We start from the raw sequence: 22,385 nt of genomic DNA on the forward strand, positions 1-22,385 counted from the left end.
AGACATGAAATAGTGGAGTAAACACAGGTGTTACCAATGATACTAATTAAAGCTCCATTATATTCAGGTCAGAGTCAAAGTACTGCTATTATGAAAGTTAGCTCGCTGGAAAGGCTCTGCTACACTACATGGCTGCTAAGTTCTACAGAATTACAGATAAGTTAAATGCTATTATAGTATAATTGAAGTACTATTATATGACTGCCAGTGGAGTGACATGTTTTGCTTGACCTCTGACCTCATGAGTGGAGAAGTATGATGTAATTCAGGTATTATATGACATGACCCCCACACAAATTGTAACACGAAACTCTTTCAACTGTTCGTCTTTTAAATATGTTACTTATAACATATCAAAAGTCTTAAAAAATCCAAATAGTGGAAAGTATTGAAAAATAGTTTTATCAGTAATGCCACAATTTCTCGTTACTGTCCATGTAAAAAAAAAAATAAATAAAAAAAATTTATGAATGTCTTCTTTTCTGACAAAAGGTTCAGCGTGTCCACAATCAACCAGAAACTGTCATTGTAGTGGAGACATGGAGTTGGACACGGTACAGTGCATGTGCAAAAGGAAATTCTTAACCCTTAGATGGATAAGTGGGTCAAAATGGCACAGCACTGAACCCTGAAACACCCTCAGTCCAGCCACTGGATTATTTATTAATATGAAGAAAAACAAATATATATACAGTTTAGGCATTGGAAATGTAAAGGTCTGCCCACTTGGCACTTCATTTATTTACTTTTCTTCAAATCTGGCCATTTAAGAAAAAGGTTTTGGATAAGCCTGACCTAGTGGGTTTGTTTTCATGTTCAAGTTCCTGTTCATCATTGTCAACATTTATATCTATTAGTGCCAAGTGTGCAGTCTTGAATATGTTGGAAGGAACAGAAATGTGGAATTTAATTGTTTCAAATGTATGTTGATCAAAGCCAACATTTATATGGATCGGGGCCAATGGCAACATTGATTTAGAAGAAGCTATAGAGAAGGCTTAAACATTTGGTTTTTGGGGGGGGTCATTTTGTTTTTCTGTCATAATTTCTTTGAGGTTCATCCCCTTTTTTTCCCACAAAATGCTTGGTTTGGGTAGAACAAATTTCAAAACTTTATTTTCATAAGATGCCTAAATCTGTCGAAACTGTTTCGGCTACAATTTGTGCGAGTTTGACTGACGCATTCGGGGAAAAGGCCTGGACTAACGGTATATTCCCAACTAATGAAGTATCACATTCACAATAAGCTACATGGAGATGTTGATTCATGTGGTGAGAACAGTAAAGTAACACAAATGGAACATGTAATCTGTCAAAGCTGTTTTAATTAGGCGTCACATGGAGGAAAAGGCTCCCACTGTTATAATCCTCAGTCTTCCTGCGTGGGCGCTCTGAAAAAACACGCTCACCTCAAGCATTTATTCCATCATCAAGTGCTGACATTCAGTCAGTTCAACACAGTGTCAAAATGTTTGTTCACAAGTTCAGCATCGGTTTCAGTAAATTATTACTCACAATGACAGGACGCACATATTTCAGCCCTGGTTGTCAGTCTTATTTGTTAGTTAAAGTGAATTTCACACACGTTGATGGATGAGACTAGTGAGGGGAACTATGCCGGCGTTAGTCGTCTTCCTGTGATTTTTACCTGAGCTCGGAGTGATGGCTGAATTAGACCGCTGCGTCTGCGCCTATCTGCCTACGTTGTAAAAGGAAATCTGCAGCAACAGGCTAGCTAGCATTCAGCACTACCTGTTAGATAAGAGGATTTCATAGACATCTCCTATACCAAACGTTTCATTAATAAAAATACACCTGAATTCTCTGTATGTACAACAGAAAAGAAACATTTTCACCTGCATATTCAAGATTCATTTTAATATTATGTATAGATTTTCTGTATTAGAAATATCACTATTTTCTGAAATGAGGATCTTTCAACTAATGTATTAATGATCATTTCACCCATAAATCATTGAAGTACAATATTTACATATAATACAGAGCCCATTTAATCTGAAACAATATTAAAATAAATGTTCAATAGATACAAAGTTTTTTTTATTCTATTTATATTTCAACCTTGTCAAGGAGTCCTTACACACTCCAAAAATGTAAAGCCATTTCCTCTAACAAACTATTAAGTGCAAACAATTTTTTTCCATATAAAAAACTATGATTGCAGCATCCAGCGTTGAGACAGAGGGCAATAACGAGCCACCCCTCCCCCACAAGTGCTTCCAAAGCTGTCTTTTGCTTGTGTTCCACTGTCATGGATTCAAAAAATGGGAAAAACAAAAGAAAGAATGAAAGAAGATCTGTGCAAATTCATTATAAAGTGTGATAGCTGATTATTTAGAGGAAGTAAAAAACAAAAACAAAAAAAAAACAAACTCCAGTCTCTCTTGAACAAGTGTACAGAGAGGATTGGGGCTGCTGCACAAGGGATCGCCCAGGAAGTGAGAAATGAGAGAGACTTGGCATAGGGGATATGCTGCTGCTCCAAAACAATCCCTCATCTTATTCCCTTTATATGAAGAAACAAAATATTGGGGGAAAAAAATCCAAATTAAATCCATACAAAAAGGTTACAGCGTGTCTAGTCTGTGAAGGTCTACAGGCACAAAGGATTGGGTACTATAGTTAGTTATTTTCAGACTAGACGCGACTTGATATGACCGTAGATGGAACAATGAGCTAGTCAACCCCTCCCATAAACCTCCTGGACGATTTAAAGCTTGCACTCTTTACTTCCAATAGCACCCTTTTTTTTAACCCCCTAGACAAAAACGCGGGGTCATGTTGCTAACCCTGGCTTGGCCAACATCGTTTAAAACATGAGCAGTAACACAAAGAGAGAGCTGGGGTGGTTTGCAGTGATGAGGAACGAAGGTGACACTGGAGGTCGTGTGGTGTGTGTGACAGTGTGTGAAGAAGCGCTGCAGGGCCTTGGCCTTGGTCATCCCCGTCTCTGTTGCATGGAGCTGTCATTAGCAGCACCAGCACTGGGGCTATACTACTGTTCCACTGGGGGAGTTGGCTGGGTTGTTTTGAGATGATAGCAATCCCTGTGGAGAGACAGATAACACACATTGATAACAAACAACAGTGTTACTTCAATGTATTACAAACACCAGTTCCAAAAAAGTTGGGGCACTGTGTAAAACGTAAATAAAAACAGAAATGCAAATCCTTTTTTGACCTGTATTCTACTGAATACAGTAAAAAGACAAGCTATTACATGTTCAACTGATAACTTTAATTGTTTTCTGTAAATATACACTCATTCTGAATTTGATGCCTGAAATGTTGGGACAGGGCCATGTTTATCACTGTGATAGATCACATTTTCTTTTAACAACAATCAGTAAGCGTTTAGGAACCGAGGCTTTTGGAGCGACATGCTGCCATCCATCCTTTTTCAGTGTTCTGGCACTAGACTGGCCTGCCCACAGTCCAGACCTCCCTCCCATTGAAAATGCGTGGTGCATTATGAAGTGCAAAAAATGGCAACAGAGACCCCGGACTGTTGCACCTGAAGTTGTGTATCAGGCAAGAATGGGAAAGAATTTAACTTTCAAAACTTCAGCAATTAATATCCTCAATTCCCAAATGCAACTTTTTTGGAACATGCTGCAGGCAACAAATTCAGAATGACTGTATATTTATAAAATGCAATAAAGTTTGAACATTTAATATCTTGTCTTTGTATTGTATTTAATTGAATATAGGTTGAAAGGTATTTGCAAATTATTGCATTACATTTTTATTTACGTTCTACACAATGTCCCAACTTTTTTGGAATTCGGGTTTGTAAAAGAGGCAGAATAGTGAGGCCGTGAGGTTTACTGTCGGAGATGTGCTATTAACCATCAAAATACAGAGGGTTTAGTGTAAATCTTGTGTAATATAACCAAAACCTTTGGCTGCACACAGTGGCATTAAGAGCTTCTGAATGCAGCAAGAAAAATGCCTGTACTTGAGACAATACAAGTTAAGAGGTGTCACATGACAGTATCCTCGAGAGGCCTGTCACTCACCACTTTCCCAGGCCTAGCCCATGTGCAAACGAAACCCTCCTGACAGGCTGTTACCAGACAGTCCTCAAGGAAGATTAACACAGTGAGTCTCTCATGAGCGATCTTCTTGCACACCAGCGGTTCGAGCAATGGCACGTCCTCCATGCGTGGGCAAAGCGTGGTGCCCAGAGTCTTAGCTACTTCCGCTTTTGCCGTCCGTGACGAGCTCAGCTGGTTAAGCTTGTCGCTGCTCTTGCTGCTGATATGACCCATGCTGTGGTTTCGCTTGTGGTCCTTCTCGTGGCGTTCCTTGCGCGAGTCATGTAGCGACAGAGTTGCAAACTTGCTGACACCGGTGGCAATGAAAGCGCTGTCGATGATGCTGTTGCCCTTGGTGGTGGTGCTGCTGTTACTGTTGCTGCTGCTGCCTGTATGACTGTTGGGTGTGCTGCCCCCTGTCGGGGCGGAGGAGTGTGGCAAGCTGTTGGACCGAGGAAGGGTGTTGGGGAGGGAGTTAACTGGGTTGCCACTGGTGCTACTATTGCTCACACTGTCTTTACCATTGGTGCCACTGGGATTAGTGGTGGATACAGTAGTAGTAGTAGTAGTAGTAGTAGTTTGTCCAGTGGCCGGAGGGCTTGTTGTTGCACTCATGACATTAGTGTGAGTTCTAGTGCGGGACAAAGGGAGGTGAGGGAAGAGAATGTCCTCCGTTAGGTCCCACAGACACAGCTGGGTGTCCTGTCCCACTGAGCCAAACCTGTAAGTGACACTAACAGGCCGACTGTCTGTAGAGTTTCTCTTAGAGAGCCGAGAATGAGCGCTGTTCGCTCGGTCTCTACCTGCACCAAAGTGAATCTGCTCATGAAAGTCCTCGTCACTACCACTGAACTCAGCTGGGGGGTCACCGTCCTCCACGCTGGTGGTACAGTGGTCAAAAGCCACCACACTCACCCATGACTTGTGACCATGCCCCCGTGCAATCACTCTGCAGTCTGAAAATGACCACACGGTCACCAGGTCGTCCTCCCCTCCCGCCACAATATACCGTCCGTCCGGGCTCCAGCACACACACAGTAAGCCACCAAAGTAGCTCTTCATTGTCCCATGGAGCTCAGCAGCATCAAACCCGAACACCCGCAGGAAGCCGTCCTGGCTCGCACAAGCCAGGAACTTCCCATCCGGAGAGAAGGCAAACTCGTTGAGTGCCCCCTCGCCTACTGTCCAGCGCAGTAACGGGTTGCGAGCCGACTTGCTCTTGCAGGTATGCACAGCGTAATTTTCACCCTGCTTGAGGAGCTGGTAGTGAGGCGCTGTGGTGCCACAGGTGTTTTCCACGTTGTACAAATACATACTGCCACTGGAGTGAGCCACCAAGAATAGGCTCTCCGAACCAGGAACCCATCGTACACACGTTACTCGTGACTTGTCTATAAGTCTCTGGGGGTTAGAGGCACAAGGTAACAGAGAAAGAGAAAAAAAAAACAGACATGAGTCAGTTATTCCACTTAGGGCTTCAATGATTAATCAATTAGTCAATCGAAATAAAATTAGTTGCAAACTATTTTGATAATCAATAAATTGTTTCAGTCATTTTTCACGCAAAAATATCAAACAAACCAATGTCAATATTTCTTTGGTAGAGTCTACTGGAACTACTTTCTTTCTACTAGAAAGAAAGTACAAATGTATTTGTTTGTTGCTTTGAGCACCACAAGCAAAGTGTCATATATACTACCATATTAAAAAGAAGGCAGGCATCTCTATGGCCTATATCTCCAAAACACTGAAACTCACACCAAATCTACATAGATAAAAAGCACCCCAGGCCAGATGAAAGACAAATAATTTCAATTTGGGGGTGAACCGTCCCTTTAAATGTAAGAATTTGCTGTTTTTCTTTGTCTTTTAAGACAGAAAATGAAAAATGGCAATTTGAAGATGTCACTTTGAGCTCTGGGAAGTTGCGATAAGCATTTTTCACAATAAATCAATTAATGTGAAAATAATTGGCATTTGCAGCCTTAATTCCATTATTTTATTAAAAGAAGACAACTGAACATAAATGTTAATATGATTAAATTTTTCCTCAGTATCTAATCAACAGACAAATTTAATCAGATGCTGACTGGAAACCCACCTCTTCATTGAAGAGTTTGCTGGTCTCCTTCTTTATTGGGTCTATGAGCTGCACCTGGCCCGCTGAGAAGCCTACCAGCAGGGAGACGCTCTCTGCTGTAGCTGTGAGGGGGTTGAAGTCATGACACGTGGGCTGCGTTCCTTTGTATATCCTCTTGTCTATGGGCTTACTAAGATCGGCAGCCTAAAACAAAGAGAAACATACACAAATGAATTTAGAATAAAAGAGTTTTTAGTCTCAGCCATTTTGACACTGCTTAGAAAAAAAAAATAGAAAGTAGAAATTTATATCACTACTATTTTTTTTTTTTTGTTCAAACTAAAACCTGCATATGAACAATATTTCAGATGTTGCCTTTTCTGCAAGGTGACCTCAGATACTTACCCCACAGCTCAACACTTATGTTTATCTCACAGTTTTCTGTAAAGACTTCTTGAAAGAAGATTGACACATAATCCATTTATAGTTCAGCCTCAGTAAAGAACATCCAGCCAACAAATTACATTTGATTCTCTCAAACACCACCCTGGGACAAGTTATCCCAGATGAGAACGTCAGAAATGGGGTCAATTTCATTTTCAGTCTACAGAAAAATACCAATTTCTTTTAAAAACTAAACTCTTTGGAAACTCAGTACAAATAGCTCAAGAGCATTGTTGTCTGCCATCTACGCTTTGTTGTGCCGACCCAATGTTCCCGGTGCATGATAATAATGAATTGTGACACATGGAAAGTCATTATCCAAAAATAGAGAGGAAGACCAGCCCAGCCAGACAATACAGGTTAACTGTTTAGTTTGTCTTCCAACAGGTGGCTGACAACACAATTTAAACCAAACAGGACACACTGACATTTTGATGAAATTAAAATGTGGTGTGTTTTAAGTTGATTTTCCCTTTGTAGGGTTTCTGTAGGTTTCAACAAGTAAAATTTTAGACTTTTTGAGACCTTCTTAAGACCATTATGAATGTAATTTAAGAACAGTTTCAAACAACTACTACTAATAGAAAACATTCATTTATTCACAGTACAGAATTAGACAGTAATGCTACCCAAGCAACTAAAACAGGTCATTAACATTAATGCTAGCAACTAATAAAGCTAACAATGAATTCTGATAGAAATATCCATTAAGCGTGGTTTTGTTCATTTTAGATATGCCGAATTGAGGAGTGGACCCAAACCTCTCACAGTATATTTTGTGATATATTTAAGGACGTATGTGAAGTATGATTTACAAGTATGTCTTAATTTACTGATTTTTTTAAGCATGGTGTAATGCAACACTCTCTTCTGCCAGATTAACGTTAGCTTAGCTCATTAGGCTAACACAACAGGGACAGAAACTGTGATTTAGCTAAAGACACAACAATGAGCCAAAGTATCACATCTGAGTGACAACTTTTTGTTATAACTGAAGGTTCGCCCAGTCTCTGTCTGTTTTGGGTTCTTCCACTGCAGAAATGTTATATTATGAAATATTTAACTTAAAGAGTTTAATTTGTTGTGTTTAAAAAAATGTACACTTTGTGTTAGTGCTAATTGGTGCCACCTTGTTTGCAGTTTTGTTAAAGTGTGATCAAATTTTTATTATCATTTTTAAAAAATAGAGACTGAAGTTAATTTTTTTAAGATTCTGATTAGTTGACTTCAGACTTTTTAAGGAACTTTGCAAACCCTGCATAGGTCATTATCATCAGTCATTACCTCATGTGTAGATTTGCATCCAAAACTAACCCAATTCATCATTAGAAAATAACCGGTTTCACTATTGTCAGAAAAAGACGACTAAATCAATTAGGTAAACCTCTACTAGGTCTGAAAAGAAAATGGCAATATAGACCTGATGAGCAGAGCTACAAACCTGACAGGAATGTTATCAGGCATTGGTGCAGTAAAAATGTGATATTTGTGACAGCCTTCTGCTTTATCACTGAAACTCTCCTGTGGTCTATTTTTATGCATTAAAGGAGAGGGAGAAAACGCTTAGGGGATGTAACTATAAAGTGTCAGTGTCAGTGTTGTCAAAGCAAGGCAGCTCTAAATAAGACAAGGATCTTCGACAGACTTTAAAATTTCAAGTGCTACAATGATGCTAAGCTTGACCTACTGACTGCCAAAATATTTTACACAACCTTGAGACCGAGAGACAAGAATAATTCTATAACAATGTCCTAAACACAAGTGAGAGAGGCATATAAAGAACCCAAGGCTGACTTTTCTGTCTACTTTGGTTAAAATAGTTGGCATGATGCCAGACAAGTTCAGCTGCTCAATGGAAATCCAGACCACACAACAGTAATTAAATCAAACTAAAGCTGAGTCTAGACTACTGGCCCAATGTACAACAGTAAAATTTTGTAGGTCAGCTTAGTGGTGAGAATTAGATGCAAGAAACACCATTAAAATTGATATAAGAGGGAACATGTTGAATGAATTTATGTGTAGTGTTTTCCACCTATTGACACAAGTGGGTGGGCTACATGCTAATGTCGACAACTTATCCAATAATCCCCATCTCCAGTCATGCAGCATGGCTTCTTATACTTCTGTAGTCCTTTTCTGACTTTCATCTCACAGCGTCCCTGCTGTCTCACTCACTCTCAGCTGCTGTACTATCAGAGCTGCAATGAAGCCTTAGACGGAGATGTCGTCTTGTGATGTTGAAACATTGCAAGGGAGAACGGGTAAAAGAAAATTAAGTTACGATGAGTTTGTTAAATCAAGAGCTGCAGGGAGGAGGCGTTCATTAAAATTTGGGGGAACCGCCAGAACATTATCATGGTAAACAACTTTTTTGCTATAATGAAAAACAATTGCACCATGCCTGGCTAGTGTTCCAAGAAAGTGTTGTCAAGAGTACGGCAGTAATATTTTCCAACCCAAATGCATCACTCTTTCACTCTCACCCCAAATTAGTCACTTAGCTGATAATTAACGGATCATCCCAGCCTTCAGTCCAGCTATCACTGCAGGAATGTGGGTTGGCTATAGAAACTTGCAAGTTATCTAGGTTGAAAAACTTTTTAACAAGATGATCTCATTTTATTTCACCACCTACCCTGGCTGCATCTAAAATGCACTATCAATTAGTGGTTGACTGATATGGGTTTTTTCAATGGCCAAGATATAATTCTGATACCAAAACAAAGAAAAGTTGTACATAATTCCATTATTCTGTGAACATTGCAATCCAGAATACAGGCCTATTTATTGATGAAAACAATACACAGAGTTATGCTGTAAATTTCAGAACATGGACGGCATTTAAGGGACAGTATGCCAGAAGCGACATCATTCAGCTGCGTTATTCTACACATCATATATATTTAATGCTGCCGGTAACTGATTAGATTTGCTATTATTTAGGTGGGGGAAAATGTGTTAACATTAGGAAAAGACTACAGTGGCTCTGAAAATTTAGGCAAATGTTTACAGCAGGATGCATGCTTGCAGATGTCTGTAGAAATTTTTTGTTCAATGGCCTCACAAGCACAGGCATTGGCCAAAGATAATTACCTCAAAATTCCAGATAATTGGCCTATTGATTGAGCGGTCTTTAGTCTTGTATATCCAGACCTCTCTCCACAGCACTAAGCACTGGACAAAGGTCTGGCTTCATGCATAGACATTCTGCTATAGGAGAAAAATGCCCTGCCTTGTTTGCATTTCTTTAAACCAATCACAAACATCTTGGGTGGTGCTTAGCCCAGGATGCAGCGACCGTGCTGCTGCAAAATAGTGTTGAGGGGGAACTTGTTTTGGTGGAACATTTACATGTCAGGAGGTGAACTCTGGCATTAAAATGATTACATCACTGCAAAAGAAAAGGTTATCTGCAATTTTCAGTGAGTAGGTTGCAATTAGGATGTTGTTGTTGTTGTTGTTGTTTCCCGGGGACTTTGAAAATGGCGATAGTAGATGCCACAGTGCCACTTGATGCAAGCAACCAGTGGCAGGACTTATGCCTGCAATGTGTAGCCAGTGAGTCAGACTAATTGGTATGTCACTATTAGCAATATATAGTGAGTCTTAGTGCAAGTACAGGTGCAAAACTTGTTGGATTTGAGACACGTCGATTTTAAAGTTATCAAAAAAGTTAAAAAATATATCATACTTTCAATCTTTCATACTATATGAAATTGTCCAAATAGTTAATCATTAAAAATACAAAAATATTTAAATCATGTCAGATAATTATCTGCATTAAACGCAATACTGGAATAACACATATACTGCTTTTAAAAGCTTAAATTAGCTCATACTGACTGACACTGTTGAATATTTTTGTATACTCCACAATCTAATAATCTGTTTGCCCCAACAGCGATATGGGAAAAAATCAAATAACAAAATATTTTTGACCAAATAGTCCAATATTATCAATTTGGCAACAATATTGTAGGAATGACTATTTCTTCCACAATATATTAACACATTGATATTTTTGATAAATAATCATCATTAATGTGGGTATAATGACTAAGTAACTGATTTTTTTTATGGCAGCTATACTGATATGAAATAGCAGGGTAAACACAGGTGTTGCCAGTGATTCTAATTAAGTCAAAATTTATATTATTAACAATAGCTGTGTTTTCCAAACTATTTCATGTCAAAATGACTGCCGTGAATAAGGTCTGTATGACAGCTAGAAAAGTCTGTCGAGTTCAGAAAATGACATCACTTTACTGTAATGCAGCCTTTAAAATAAGGAAAAACACAATATTACAATATCAAAGTCTAGGAAGATATCTAGTTTCATATCGCAGTTTGGATAATTACAATATATTGCCCAGCCCTATCTTCAACTCGGTTGAGACTACAGAAAAACTAAATTCTACTTCATCTCATGATTTTTACTAGGCTGTGAGACTGAGAGAGACCACTGAGAGCACCTGAATTGGAAAAATAACAGCAGCAGCAGAGTTCTCACTGGGAGGCTCGGCTGCTATTGTTAGATTTTATATTCTGTAGCTGCTTCAGGGACAGCCACATCATCAGCATGATCACCCCTGTCAGTCACCATCCATCCCCGCTAAACAAGACCAAACGTGGCTTGCTGCAATGACATCACCACCATCATCATTGTGTGTGCAACCAAACAGTGGATCACATTGCATCACGTCCAAAGACTGACAGTCGAGTTACATCACGAATAACAAACACCCCTCGGTCACTACCACTCCCCAAACTTACAATGTCAACACTCAGTTCAGCGGTAGAAACACCTGAGCTGACCCTGCAGCTGATGAGCACTGTTGACAACTTGTCTCTTATAGGTTGCTTTATGTAAAGGAGGAGGATAAACAAACACACCACAACACATGACATGACAAGCCTTTTTCTCACCAGTTCACTAGAAAATCTCATGTCACAGCTTGTCACTGACTAAGAACTCAAATAAACCGGGGGACTCTGAAGTGCACACAAAAACAAGTACTGTGGCGAATGTTAGCTAAGAATGCTAATTAGCTCCTAACTTAGCTAGGTCTGCTACATGGCCTTGTCTTGACAATCTGCGCACTTCAATGACAGAAGCTGGGAGAGTTGACAGCCCGGGTGCAACACGTCTGAAGGCGCAAAATCAATGGGCTGATCCCTGACAGCGCAGGCTCCGTCGCTGCAGTCAATATTGTTTACCTTTCTCACGCCTTTGTAGATATAAAAGTAGAGTTCCCGGCCCACATTGAAACAGATCCTGTCGCCGTTGCCGGACTGGTCGTTTACATTGACGAAGGAGACCTTGACGGGGTTGGAGCCCTGCGAATTAAAGGGCACCCTGTTCGGGCGGCTGTATTCGGAGTGAGTGAGGAGTTTGTAGACGCCTTCTCGTGTGGTGAATTGAGTTTTAATTTCGTTCATCTCCTTCCCTCCTCCCTCCGCCGCCATCTTGGAAATTGGCGTTCATCCTTGTCCGACACCCGGATGTTGCCAACTGCGCATGTCTTGGACCGCTGAAGTCCTGCAGCCATGTGTATAAAGTCATGTGAGACGAGACGAGAAAAATAAACAAATACATTTGTTACCGAAATTAAATCAGTTGAATTCAAAGCAATTGACGGGATTTACCAATGTGGGGAATTCTTAGGAGTTGAGTTCAATGTCTGTATTAATGTTTGTACATTTTGTCAGACAGAATTTGAATATCAGGAACATCTTTTTTGCTCTTGTAACAGGGTAAAAAATGTGACAGACTTGATTTTAGGTATTTTTTACAAATGTGTTTTCTAAAAACGATTTGTTTTTAACCTTAAAAAACTGAAGACAAGTGCCTTAACACTGATTTACTTGTTAACACTTAATTAAGAATGTTAATATTTTTTTTTTTATTTTCTTTAGATATTATTCCTATTTGTTTTGTTTTGGTTTTTGTTTACTGTTTTATTTTATTAGATTATATTTTTTATTGCTTAGATTTATTGTCAGATGTGATACTGCCTATTTGTTATTTAAAGATGCTGAAACTGAAAATTGTACTTAGAAAACTAAACTAAACAAAAACATACAGGAAATGTTTTTAAGTTTTAGTATTTGACAGTTGATGCATAATGTTTAATGAAACTGGGATGTCATGACTGTGAGCTTTAAAGTATTGTGTTTGTATTGTAATACGTATTCTGAGCTTCACAAATCTTGCCCCTGAAAAATACTCCCCATACTATAATTTAAAAAAACTACAAGAGTGCACTCAGCAGAGTGCAGATCCCCACCATGCAACTGATGTATGCAATGCCACCACAACTTCCTGATGCAACTGGCAGAGCTTTACAAAGTTCCACCAACTTTAACATGATCCCCACACACGTTGGACCTGCTGAAACAGGTTTTGATCACTTCCTGCCCCTAGCAGCCAGTTAAGAAGAGCGCAAAGTCAGCTGTCAAAGGTTGTATTAAACAAAGCGGTCAAAAAAGGAATTACTGCCTTGCAGCTGTATGTCTCTACCAACCAGTCAGGTTACAGTTTACTGGCCCAACGAATTTCAAAGAAAGATGAGTTATGGGCCTTTTAATGTTCATCCATTTTATCTGATAAATAATGTATTGCTTGTTTAACTGGCTCCTGGTCTCCTGTCATTTTGCAAAAGTCATCCTCAGGCAAAGCAAGCTGAGTGTCCCTGCTTTAGAGAAAGTTAAGACTTTCAAAACATGATCCAAAGCAGTTGAGAAAAGCTGTAAATAATTAGCTATATATTGCAGAGTGTATTGTAAATATATCTGAAATACATGCAGCTTATGTTGTCATACATTACATTGTGTTCAGTACATATACAAAATGACAAAAAATATTATAATCTGCTTTTGTGTCACTCACCTCTGCACCCCTGTCACCTGTCCATCCTGACATCCACTGATTTCCCCGTTGTCAGGGGAACACACCCTGAATTCCAAATCACATACTTTTCTTTTTACTTTTAGTATATACTGCAGTTGTCCTTAAAATGTTTGATGCAGCATACATACAATTACTACATACTACTTTGTTGGTGGTGATGGTGCCCTGAACTTTGAAGACTTGTGGGTCAGAATATCCAGAAAAACACTCTGGCTTGCATACAGAATACTGGGACTAGATGAGGTAGGACATCTTAGTATTTTTGGTATACTGCATTTGACATACTGTGTATTCTGACATACTAAATCATAAATAGTATGGTAGAATAAAAAAAAAAAAAGGAAATAAGGTGTTCAAATTGTTTGCAAAACAAAAAGTCAAAGTGGAGTTTAAAGTTTGGTTGTTTTTGTCGTTGTTTTTCACACTTTTGTTTTTTGAAAGTTTCAAGGCAAACATGGAGCAAGATATAACAATTATGATGATGGTAGTAGTATAAAAATAAAGATAAAAGGGAACTAAAAGGAGATTTAATAATGATACAAATAAACTTAGTAAAATAAACAAATAATTAATTTTTAAAAATGGCAACAATAATATACAGATAAAATAATTTAAACAAATTTAAAACATATCCAATCTTTAAAAAAAAATCATCAAACTAACACACACACACACACACACACATATGTATGTGTTTATAATTTGTGTGTGTGTGTGTGTGTGTGTGTGTGTGTGTGTGTGTGTGTGTGTGTGTGTGTATACTTATAGGGCAAGCAACCATTTGATATGTTTAAATTTGGGGTGAAATAAAAAAGTAGATATCCTCTGCATGGTCAAAATGCATAAAAAAACACTACACAAGTAATAAATCTCATCCACAGACTTCAATGTAATCAAGTTATTTAAATCAATATATCTGATCAATGACATCACAGGACACCAGGACATACACCTCCATCATCCATCTCGACTCTAGAGACATACATCTCTGTGTCCCTGTTCAGTTCACAAGGACTCACTAACTTATTCCAGAAAACTATTTCAACTGTGGAGAATTTGGCTCGTTGCTTCAGAAAATATCACCTTACAGTGATTGCAACAGATCTCCATGATTCTCAGTTACACACATGGACAGTCAGCTTCTGCAGTGTCTGCTGTCAACTCAGAACATTTTGATTACATAACACAGATCTGTAGCAGTGAAATACACTGCCATCATCTGGTCAGATGAGGTCATTAACCTCCAGAAGAGACAAGAATTTTGTCTTACACAAGGTTGTATTTACAAAGTAGTCCCACATTTGAAAACGTGTGTGAGTTGAACAGTATATTAAAAGTGTTATTATGGAGGCTGATGGGTTCAAACTGCTGTACGCTATTGAAACATCACCTTTTTCTCTTATCTAGAGGCTCTGACAGCTCTCACCAACAGTTTTGGAAATTTGATCATCATAATTTTGTATAATTACTGCTCCTTCTGTCTCATTACGTCGGTTCTTACCAAACCATGTTTCATCTGTGTATGAGAAGTTAGTTTTGATTCATGTTACATCTTAACAAATTCAAAAATAGTTCATATTTCCTACAAATCATGACAGTGAAATGTCAAAAACACAGGGCAGAGCCTACATTTATGAAATTTTGAACCCAAAGTCCCCTTAAACCTATAATATAAAACATTTCTGAATTCCAAATGTTTCCAACAATGTTAAAACAACACAGAAATACATAATTTCTCAAGGTAATTGTGTTTTTCCTGCTAGCTAATTGCTACCTGCTATAACTTCCAGGGTAACAGGATACATCAGCTATGTCAGAGAATGAGTAAAGTTTTTGAATGTGACTAAATGTAATGTGAATAAAACCTTAATATTACCCCATGCATGAATATGATTTCTGCCTTAGCCATGTCAGACAGATCTTTATCAGCTAGGATTTAACAGTGAAGACAACAACTCCCATGATCCCAACAAATCTTTGCAATCCTGGCCCATAAACTCTGAGACATATACATGTTAAGATGGTTGTTTCTGTTTGCATTCTTCGAGTCCATGTGATGATGAAGGCCACAAGAGGTGAGTGAAAGCTCTTTTTTGTGTCAAATGACTACATAACCTTTATGAAAGTTGGTGTAGGCAGTTTATTTTTGGTGTCACTGGACAACATTCATTGACAACCTTTGAGCATAATGTAATTGTCTGAAAAAAAGTGGTGTGAGAACAGACTCGAAATGACTAAACTTCTGCTCCTGCTCCCAGCTCCATTTTCAGGCTTTAGAAAATCTAGCCCGAGATGGTTGGCTAATCACAGGTTGGTAATATGGTTGATTGTTAAGTTTCCAAAATGATGATATCAGAATGAGACTCAACGATTAACAATCTTTGTCCAGAATCTCTTCATGTATTTTCAATATTAATCACGTTTTAAAATATGACACAAGGTCTTATACATACACAATGAATCTCTGGAGGATTTTCATTTCATCTTTTTCTGCTTCTCCTAAGCTCCACATTGTTTGTCCAACTGCTTCAAACATGTGAAACTTTTGAGATTTACCACAATCTGTCACGCCAAAAAAAGAAAACGGCCTGCTGTCCATAGGAAGCCCTGTGGTATAAGTGTGTGTGTGTGTGTGTGTGTGTCGAATGAGGCACCATGACAGCAGCTGATAGCAAAGGGTCTGCACAGCTGTGATGCTTACAGGGGGGTATGGGGCGTAAGAGCTAGACAAGCTATCAGGAAGGCTCTCACTGTGAGTGACAGGCACTCCTTGTGACTCTGCAGCCCTATAAGGGCACATAAACTTTAGGGCTCTGGTGTCTCTCACGCTGCCCCCACCTTCCCGGCCTTTCCTTAACACCCCCCCCCCCCCCCCCCCCCCCCTCACTGTAGTGAACGTATCTTCTGGAAGCTTCTGAATGGGAGCTTCGAGAAACCACCCCTTAAGTATAAAAAGACACCGGCATGTCTCGTGGGCTCTACAGAGAAAAAGACACCCACTGGAAGTCACCAGGGGAGACCTACCACCCAAAGGAGCGGCGGCAGAGCACACTATTGGAGCTCTTCAAGAGAAGACAAGCTCAGTGACACATCTGACAACTATCTTCAAGGAGTAACTGTAGAGAAAGAGGATATTCAAGGTAAGAGTGTTAAATTTCAAGTCAAACACAGCTATATTTTTGCAATTCAGTTAAATTCAGAAGAAAAAAATCAAAGGCAAAAGGCAAAATTAACAGTATATCGGATGCTTACTGTAAATGGTAGGAGCAAAGCCAGAACAGTGAGGATACTTGCTAGGAAGTAGTAGGACAAAGAAAAATGCAACAACTGATAAAATTGCATAAATAGGAGTAAAAGTACACCTCATTTAGGTGTTTCATATCAGTTAATGGTAATGTGGTAGAACAGCCTCTTTACCATTAGGATCCCAGCCAGACTGTAACATGCAGGGAGCACATGGCGAGCAGGGTGACCCTGAATGTGAGAGTAATGGCACGTAAGCATGAAAACTGGCTGGCACAAAGAGCAGATACAGCAATTTCACATGTTGATGTAGAAAAGTATCAAAAAAGCATTACAGTAGTAATGTTTTAATGGAATGGAATCACGTAGACACAGACATCAATGTTTGTATGAATATTTAATCATGATAGTTTACAACTTTTAGTAACTGAAGAAATGCTACTACAAGACAGATTTTTTTTGTTCTAGATCTAAATCTATATCTCTTGTGAAAAAGATAATAGATCTTTACTGCTCTATTATGAAAAACATTTAGTTTTTCTCCCATCTTTGAATTTATAGCTGCTAGTGCTTCCTTTAACATAAAGGTGTTGAATGACACATGACGAAGCCTGTGGGGGTTGGGGAAAGCATCAGAACTCCACCCAGTCACCAAATGGCAAGTCTTTGATTGACAGAAGGAACATGTGTTCATCCACCATCAGCAGCTACCTTTCTCAAACCACATGGCCGACAAAGATTTCAAATATAACTGCAAGAAATTATTCCCAAGACATCACATACATTACATTTTTTTTTTACTATAGCACAAATAAGTATGTTTAAGCACTATCAATCTAGAATAACATTTTGTTAAACATAATATTATTTGTACTTCTCTTTAGATGCCTGAGAAAGCTGGACATGTTATGGAGGAGGAAGCGGAGACCTTTGCCTTCCAGGCTGAGATCGCTCAGCTTATGTCCCTTATTATCAACACCTTCTACTCAAACAAAGAGATCTTCCTTAGAGAGCTGATTTCCAATTCTTCAGATGTAAGTGAAATCAGCACTTTCTAAACATTTATCTCAATTTTTCAAATGGAAGCAGCCCTCATATCTGTGCACTATTTTAACATGCTTATTTCTTCTGGACAGGCCTTGGACAAAATCAGGTATGAAAGCCTGACAGACCCCAGCAGACTTGAGTCCTGCAAGGAGCTGAAGATTGAGGTCAGGCCCGATCTGCACGCTCGCACCCTGACCCTGATTGACACAGGTATCGGCATGACCAAGGCTGACCTGATCAACAACTTGGGCACAATCGCCAAGTCTGGCACCAAGGCTTTCATGGAGGCTCTGCAGGCTGGAGCCGATATCTCCATGATCGGTCAGTTCGGTGTGGGTTTCTACTCTGCCTACCTGGTGGCTGACAAGGTGACAGTCATCACCAAGCACAATGATGATGAGCAGTACATGTGGGAGTCTGCAGCTGGAGGCTCATTCACAGTCAGGCCTGACACCGGTATGTTTCATTTCCATAACTGATACAATACTCCATTAATTTATTTGGATGATAAAGATAATTAGACTTATTAGTGGGCACTGCTCTCATCATCTTTCAGGAGAGTCCATTGGCAGAGGCACAAAAGTGATCCTTCACCTCAAAGAAGATCAAACAGAATACTGTGAGGAGAAACGCATCAAGGAAGTTGTGAAGAAGCACTCACAGTTCATTGGCTACCCCATTACACTTTATGTAAGTTCTAAGTTCCATTAACTATAAGAATTTGCCATCTTAAACCACAGACAGTGGTGAAAAAAGTGAAAGTCAATGCAAAAGTGCCTTAACACTTACATTCTTTTTAATGGCCAGCATGGGGCAACTCAGTAGGTTGCAAAAACAAATCCAATTGTCTTACGAGAAAACGACCCTGCTTCTCACTTGATTTATGGCCTGAGTAAACAGTTTCAAAATGAGTTCAAGGTCTCAGTTGCAAGTTCAAGCCTTCTCCTATACTGCATGATGTTCATTTTGTAAATCAGTGTCTTGTTTAGAGTAAAAAAGATAGTAAAGGAGTGTATGCGTTAGAGTGGTGCTACTGGGAAATTGATGGGTCATTTTCAGTGAGTCTGTCCACACAGGATTCAGGAAACTCAAGCTGTAAAACTAGGCAGTTTTGATTGAATATTGATCACAATTCTGATACTTTACCTATAATAACATATAATATTTTTAGAAACATATTTTAGTGCCCTGTTTAGTTGTAATACAAGAAAGATTGTGATCAGGCAGGCCAGCATTATTACCTGCTGAATGGATGAGCAAAAGTCAAGCACCACCGAAGTTGCAGTATGTCACCACCAGCTCCATGCTCTCATTGGTAATGAACATGCTGTGGTTGTAAAAAACCGAGGTAGCAACCCCCGTAATGCCAAACTCAAAGCTTCAAGACAGTAGTTCACACCAGTAGGTGAAGTTGACTCTGTCCACTATTTCGACTGTCTATGTTTAAAACCTAATAACCAATGATGTTGACATGCTTTTCATATATTCAAGGTGGAGAAGACGAGGGAGAAGGAAGTGGACCTTGAAGAGGGAGAGAAGGAAGAAGAGGTTGACAAGGAGGCTGCCGAGAACAAGGACAAACCCAAGATTGAAGATGTGGGCTCTGATGAGGATGAGGACTCAAAGGATGGCAAGAACAAGAGGAAGAAGAAGGTCAAGGAGAAGTACATTGACGCTCAAGAGCTGAACAAGACCAAGCCAATCTGGACCCGTAACCCTGATGACATCACCAATGAAGAGTACGGAGAGTTCTACAAGAGTCTCACCAATGATTGGGAGGACCACCTGGCTGTCAAGGTAAGCAAAGTCTGCTGCCGATAACTGCCTCTTTGCAATTTCATCATCACTTAATGTAATGTTTTTAAACTAATTAATTAATGCTTCATTTTTGTCTCTGCAGCATTTCTCAGTTGAGGGTCAGCTGGAGTTCCGTGCCTTGCTCTTTGTCCCCAGAAGGGCTGCTTTCGACCTCTTTGAAAACAAAAAGAAGAGGAACAACATCAAGCTGTACGTGCGCAGGGTCTTCATCATGGACAACTGTGAGGATCTGATTCCAGAGTACCTCAGTAAGTACTAATGAGCAATAAATTACTAATGCCAACCCTGTGACACACTGGTGTCCTGTCCAGGGTGTCAGTTGGTATATGCTCCAGTCCCTTGCAACCCTTCAAAGATAAGTGGTTATAGATAATGGGGGAAAAAAAGGCTTAGCAATCTTTATCTTCTCTGTTCAGATTTCATCAAGGGTGTGGTGGACTCTGAGGACCTGCCCCTCAACATCTCCAGAGAGATGCTGCAGCAGAGCAAGATCCTGAAGGTCATCCGCAAGAACCTGGTCAAGAAATGCCTTGAACTTTTCACTGAACTCTCTGAGGACAAGGACAACTACAAAAAGTACTATGAACAGTTCTCTAAGAACATCAAGGTAGGTTGAGTTGTCAGAATTTATTTCTTTAACTCTAACCCGTGACATAGTAAATTTGAATTTCACAGGTTTAAATGTTCAACATTAGTAATGCATAATTTCATGTTTTAGCTTGGCATCCATGAAGACTCTCAGAACAGGAAGAAGCTGTCCGAGCTGCTGCGCTACTACACCTCAGCCTCTGGAGATGAGATGGTTTCCTTGAAGGACTACGTTTCACGCATGAAGGACAACCAGAAACACATCTACTACATCACAGGTTAGCTATTGAACTTGATTTCCCATTTTTTCTTTTTATACTTAAGCTTAAATGTCATCTAAAAAGTGGTTTTAGCTTATTGATTCATTGAATTTACAACAACGTCCCCAGGTGAGACCAAAGATCAGGTCGCTAACTCTGCCTTCGTGGAGCGCCTTCGCAAAGCCGGCCTTGAGGTCATCTACATGATTGAACCCATTGATGAGTACTGTGTCCAGCAGCTCAAGGAGTATGATGGCAAGAACCTGGTTTCAGTGACCAAGGAAGGCCTGGAGCTCCCTGAGGATGAGGATGAGAAGAAGAAGCAGGAGGAGCTCAAAAATAAATTTGAAAACCTTTGCAAAATCATGAAGGATATCCTCGACAAGAAGATTGAAAAGGTAATTGCAGAAAATCACTCTTGTCTATAATATTTCAGTGCTGTTATGCTAATATAGAACCGTAAATGTTTCTTGATAAAGACAATCATACTTTTTATTATTAACAGGTCACAGTCTCCAACCGCTTGGTGGCTTCTCCATGCTGCATCGTCACCAGCACCTATGGATGGACGGCCAACATGGAGAGGATCATGAAATCTCAGGCCCTGAGAGATAACTCCACCATGGGATACATGACAGCTAAGAAGCACCTTGAGATCAACCCTCTGCACCCAATTGTTGAGACCTTGAGGGAGAAAGCCGAGGCTGACAAGAATGATAAGGCTGTGAAGGACCTGGTCATCCTCCTGTTCGAGACTGCGCTGCTGTCTTCAGGATTCACACTGGAGGACCCACAGACTCACGCCAACCGAATCTACAGAATGATCAAGCTTGGTCTTGGTATGTTTTTTCTCCCTAACTACTGACAGTATGCATTACAGAAATTAGTCCATTTATTATACATTAATAAGTGGCTTTGGTCGCTAATGAATGTACTCTCATTCACAGGCATTGATGATGACGATTCCACAGTTGAGGACCTCATTCAGCCTGCTGATGAAGATATGCCAGTTTTGGAAGGAGATGATGACACATCAAGAATGGAGGAAGTTGACTAAAACACTTTTTTTTAGACTCTTTCCTACTTTCTTAATTTTTATTTTTGTAAGTTATATTGCTTCTTCCATAACACATTTCATTCTAACACACTTCTCATCTCTTAAACAGTATTAACTTGTATATACAAGTTAATTAATAGATTAATGTAGGCCACAGTGTGGCTTAGTCTACATCGTGTAAGCTGCTTACATAAAACTAACAACCATTAAGAGTAATATTAAGTCATTGGGATTTGGCTTATGTCTCTTTTTGTAACTGTTACATTTTTATTAAATGCATTCAGATTTATAATAAAATTGATTTAGAAATGAGACCTGCAGTCTTGGTTACTGGATCTAATATATGGTGAATTTTCTTACTTTGTTTGTTTTGTCTTGGTTGAAAATGAATATTCATAACACAGGTAAAATAACTTTAATTCATCATCTTCATCTTTTGTATTATTCGATCTTCCAGAATTTTCAGTGGCCACACATGATTCATTCAGGTTTACAAATCCTCTTCTCCCTTTAGTGCCACCCCCCTCCAGTCGATAATGAGCAGAAAGTGGTCATGCCTAGAAGGTAACCCTTGATTTGCGAAGAGCTGGCGAGATTTGTAGACATTGTTTCTTCATTTTATACCTTGTATAAAGTAATTGTATTTTTTAATGTGAAAATGTGTGTGGTTAAAATTTGGGTAGGTTAAAGGGCAGAAAATATTTTGTTAATGTAAGGGAAAGATCATGGTTTGGGTCGTTCTCGCGAGATCTTTTGCTGGTGTGGAGTTCCCTTCTCGATACGAGCAGCTCAGACTGTCCTCCCTTTAGTCCCGCCCACTCCAGCCAAGAATGAACAGAGAGGCATACGCACACATAATGATTGACAGCTCACTGGA

The 22,385-nt window shown here is 39.5% G+C and overlaps 2 protein-coding genes across 2 annotated transcripts; one reads left to right on the top strand and one right to left on the bottom strand.

Moving 5' to 3' along the window:
• Positions 1–1,305: 1,305 nt before the first annotated feature.
• wdr20b (WD repeat domain 20b) lies at positions 1,306–12,201 on the bottom strand. Its single transcript, XM_084737621.1, has 4 exons — positions 11,803–12,201; positions 6,160–6,342; positions 4,041–5,459; positions 1,306–3,068 (listed from the first exon to the last, which is right to left on the bottom strand). The coding sequence occupies exons 1-4, from the start codon at positions 12,049–12,051 to the stop codon at positions 3,012–3,014; spliced, it is 1,908 nt and encodes a 635-aa protein (XP_084593747.1). The 5' UTR covers positions 12,052–12,201; the 3' UTR covers positions 1,306–3,011.
• A 4,260-nt stretch (positions 12,202–16,461) lies between these two features.
• Positions 16,462–21,820, top strand: hsp90aa1.1 (heat shock protein 90, alpha (cytosolic), class A member 1, tandem duplicate 1). The gene is made up of 11 exons (XM_084737805.1): positions 16,462–16,635; positions 17,623–17,772; positions 17,875–18,241; positions 18,342–18,475; positions 19,277–19,582; positions 19,686–19,851; positions 20,020–20,210; positions 20,322–20,469; positions 20,581–20,849; positions 20,957–21,290; positions 21,399–21,820. The coding sequence occupies exons 2-11, from the start codon at positions 17,623–17,625 to the stop codon at positions 21,506–21,508; spliced, it is 2,175 nt and encodes a 724-aa protein (XP_084593931.1). The 5' UTR covers positions 16,462–16,635; the 3' UTR covers positions 21,509–21,820.
• The last annotated feature ends 565 nt before the right edge of the window (positions 21,821–22,385 follow it).

Source organism: Lutjanus erythropterus, chromosome 15 (genome assembly GCF_056507025.1).
Source record: "Lutjanus erythropterus isolate fLutEry1 chromosome 15, fLutEry1.hap2, whole genome shotgun sequence".
NCBI lineage: Eukaryota > Metazoa > Chordata > Actinopteri > Lutjaniformes > Lutjanidae > Lutjanus > Lutjanus erythropterus.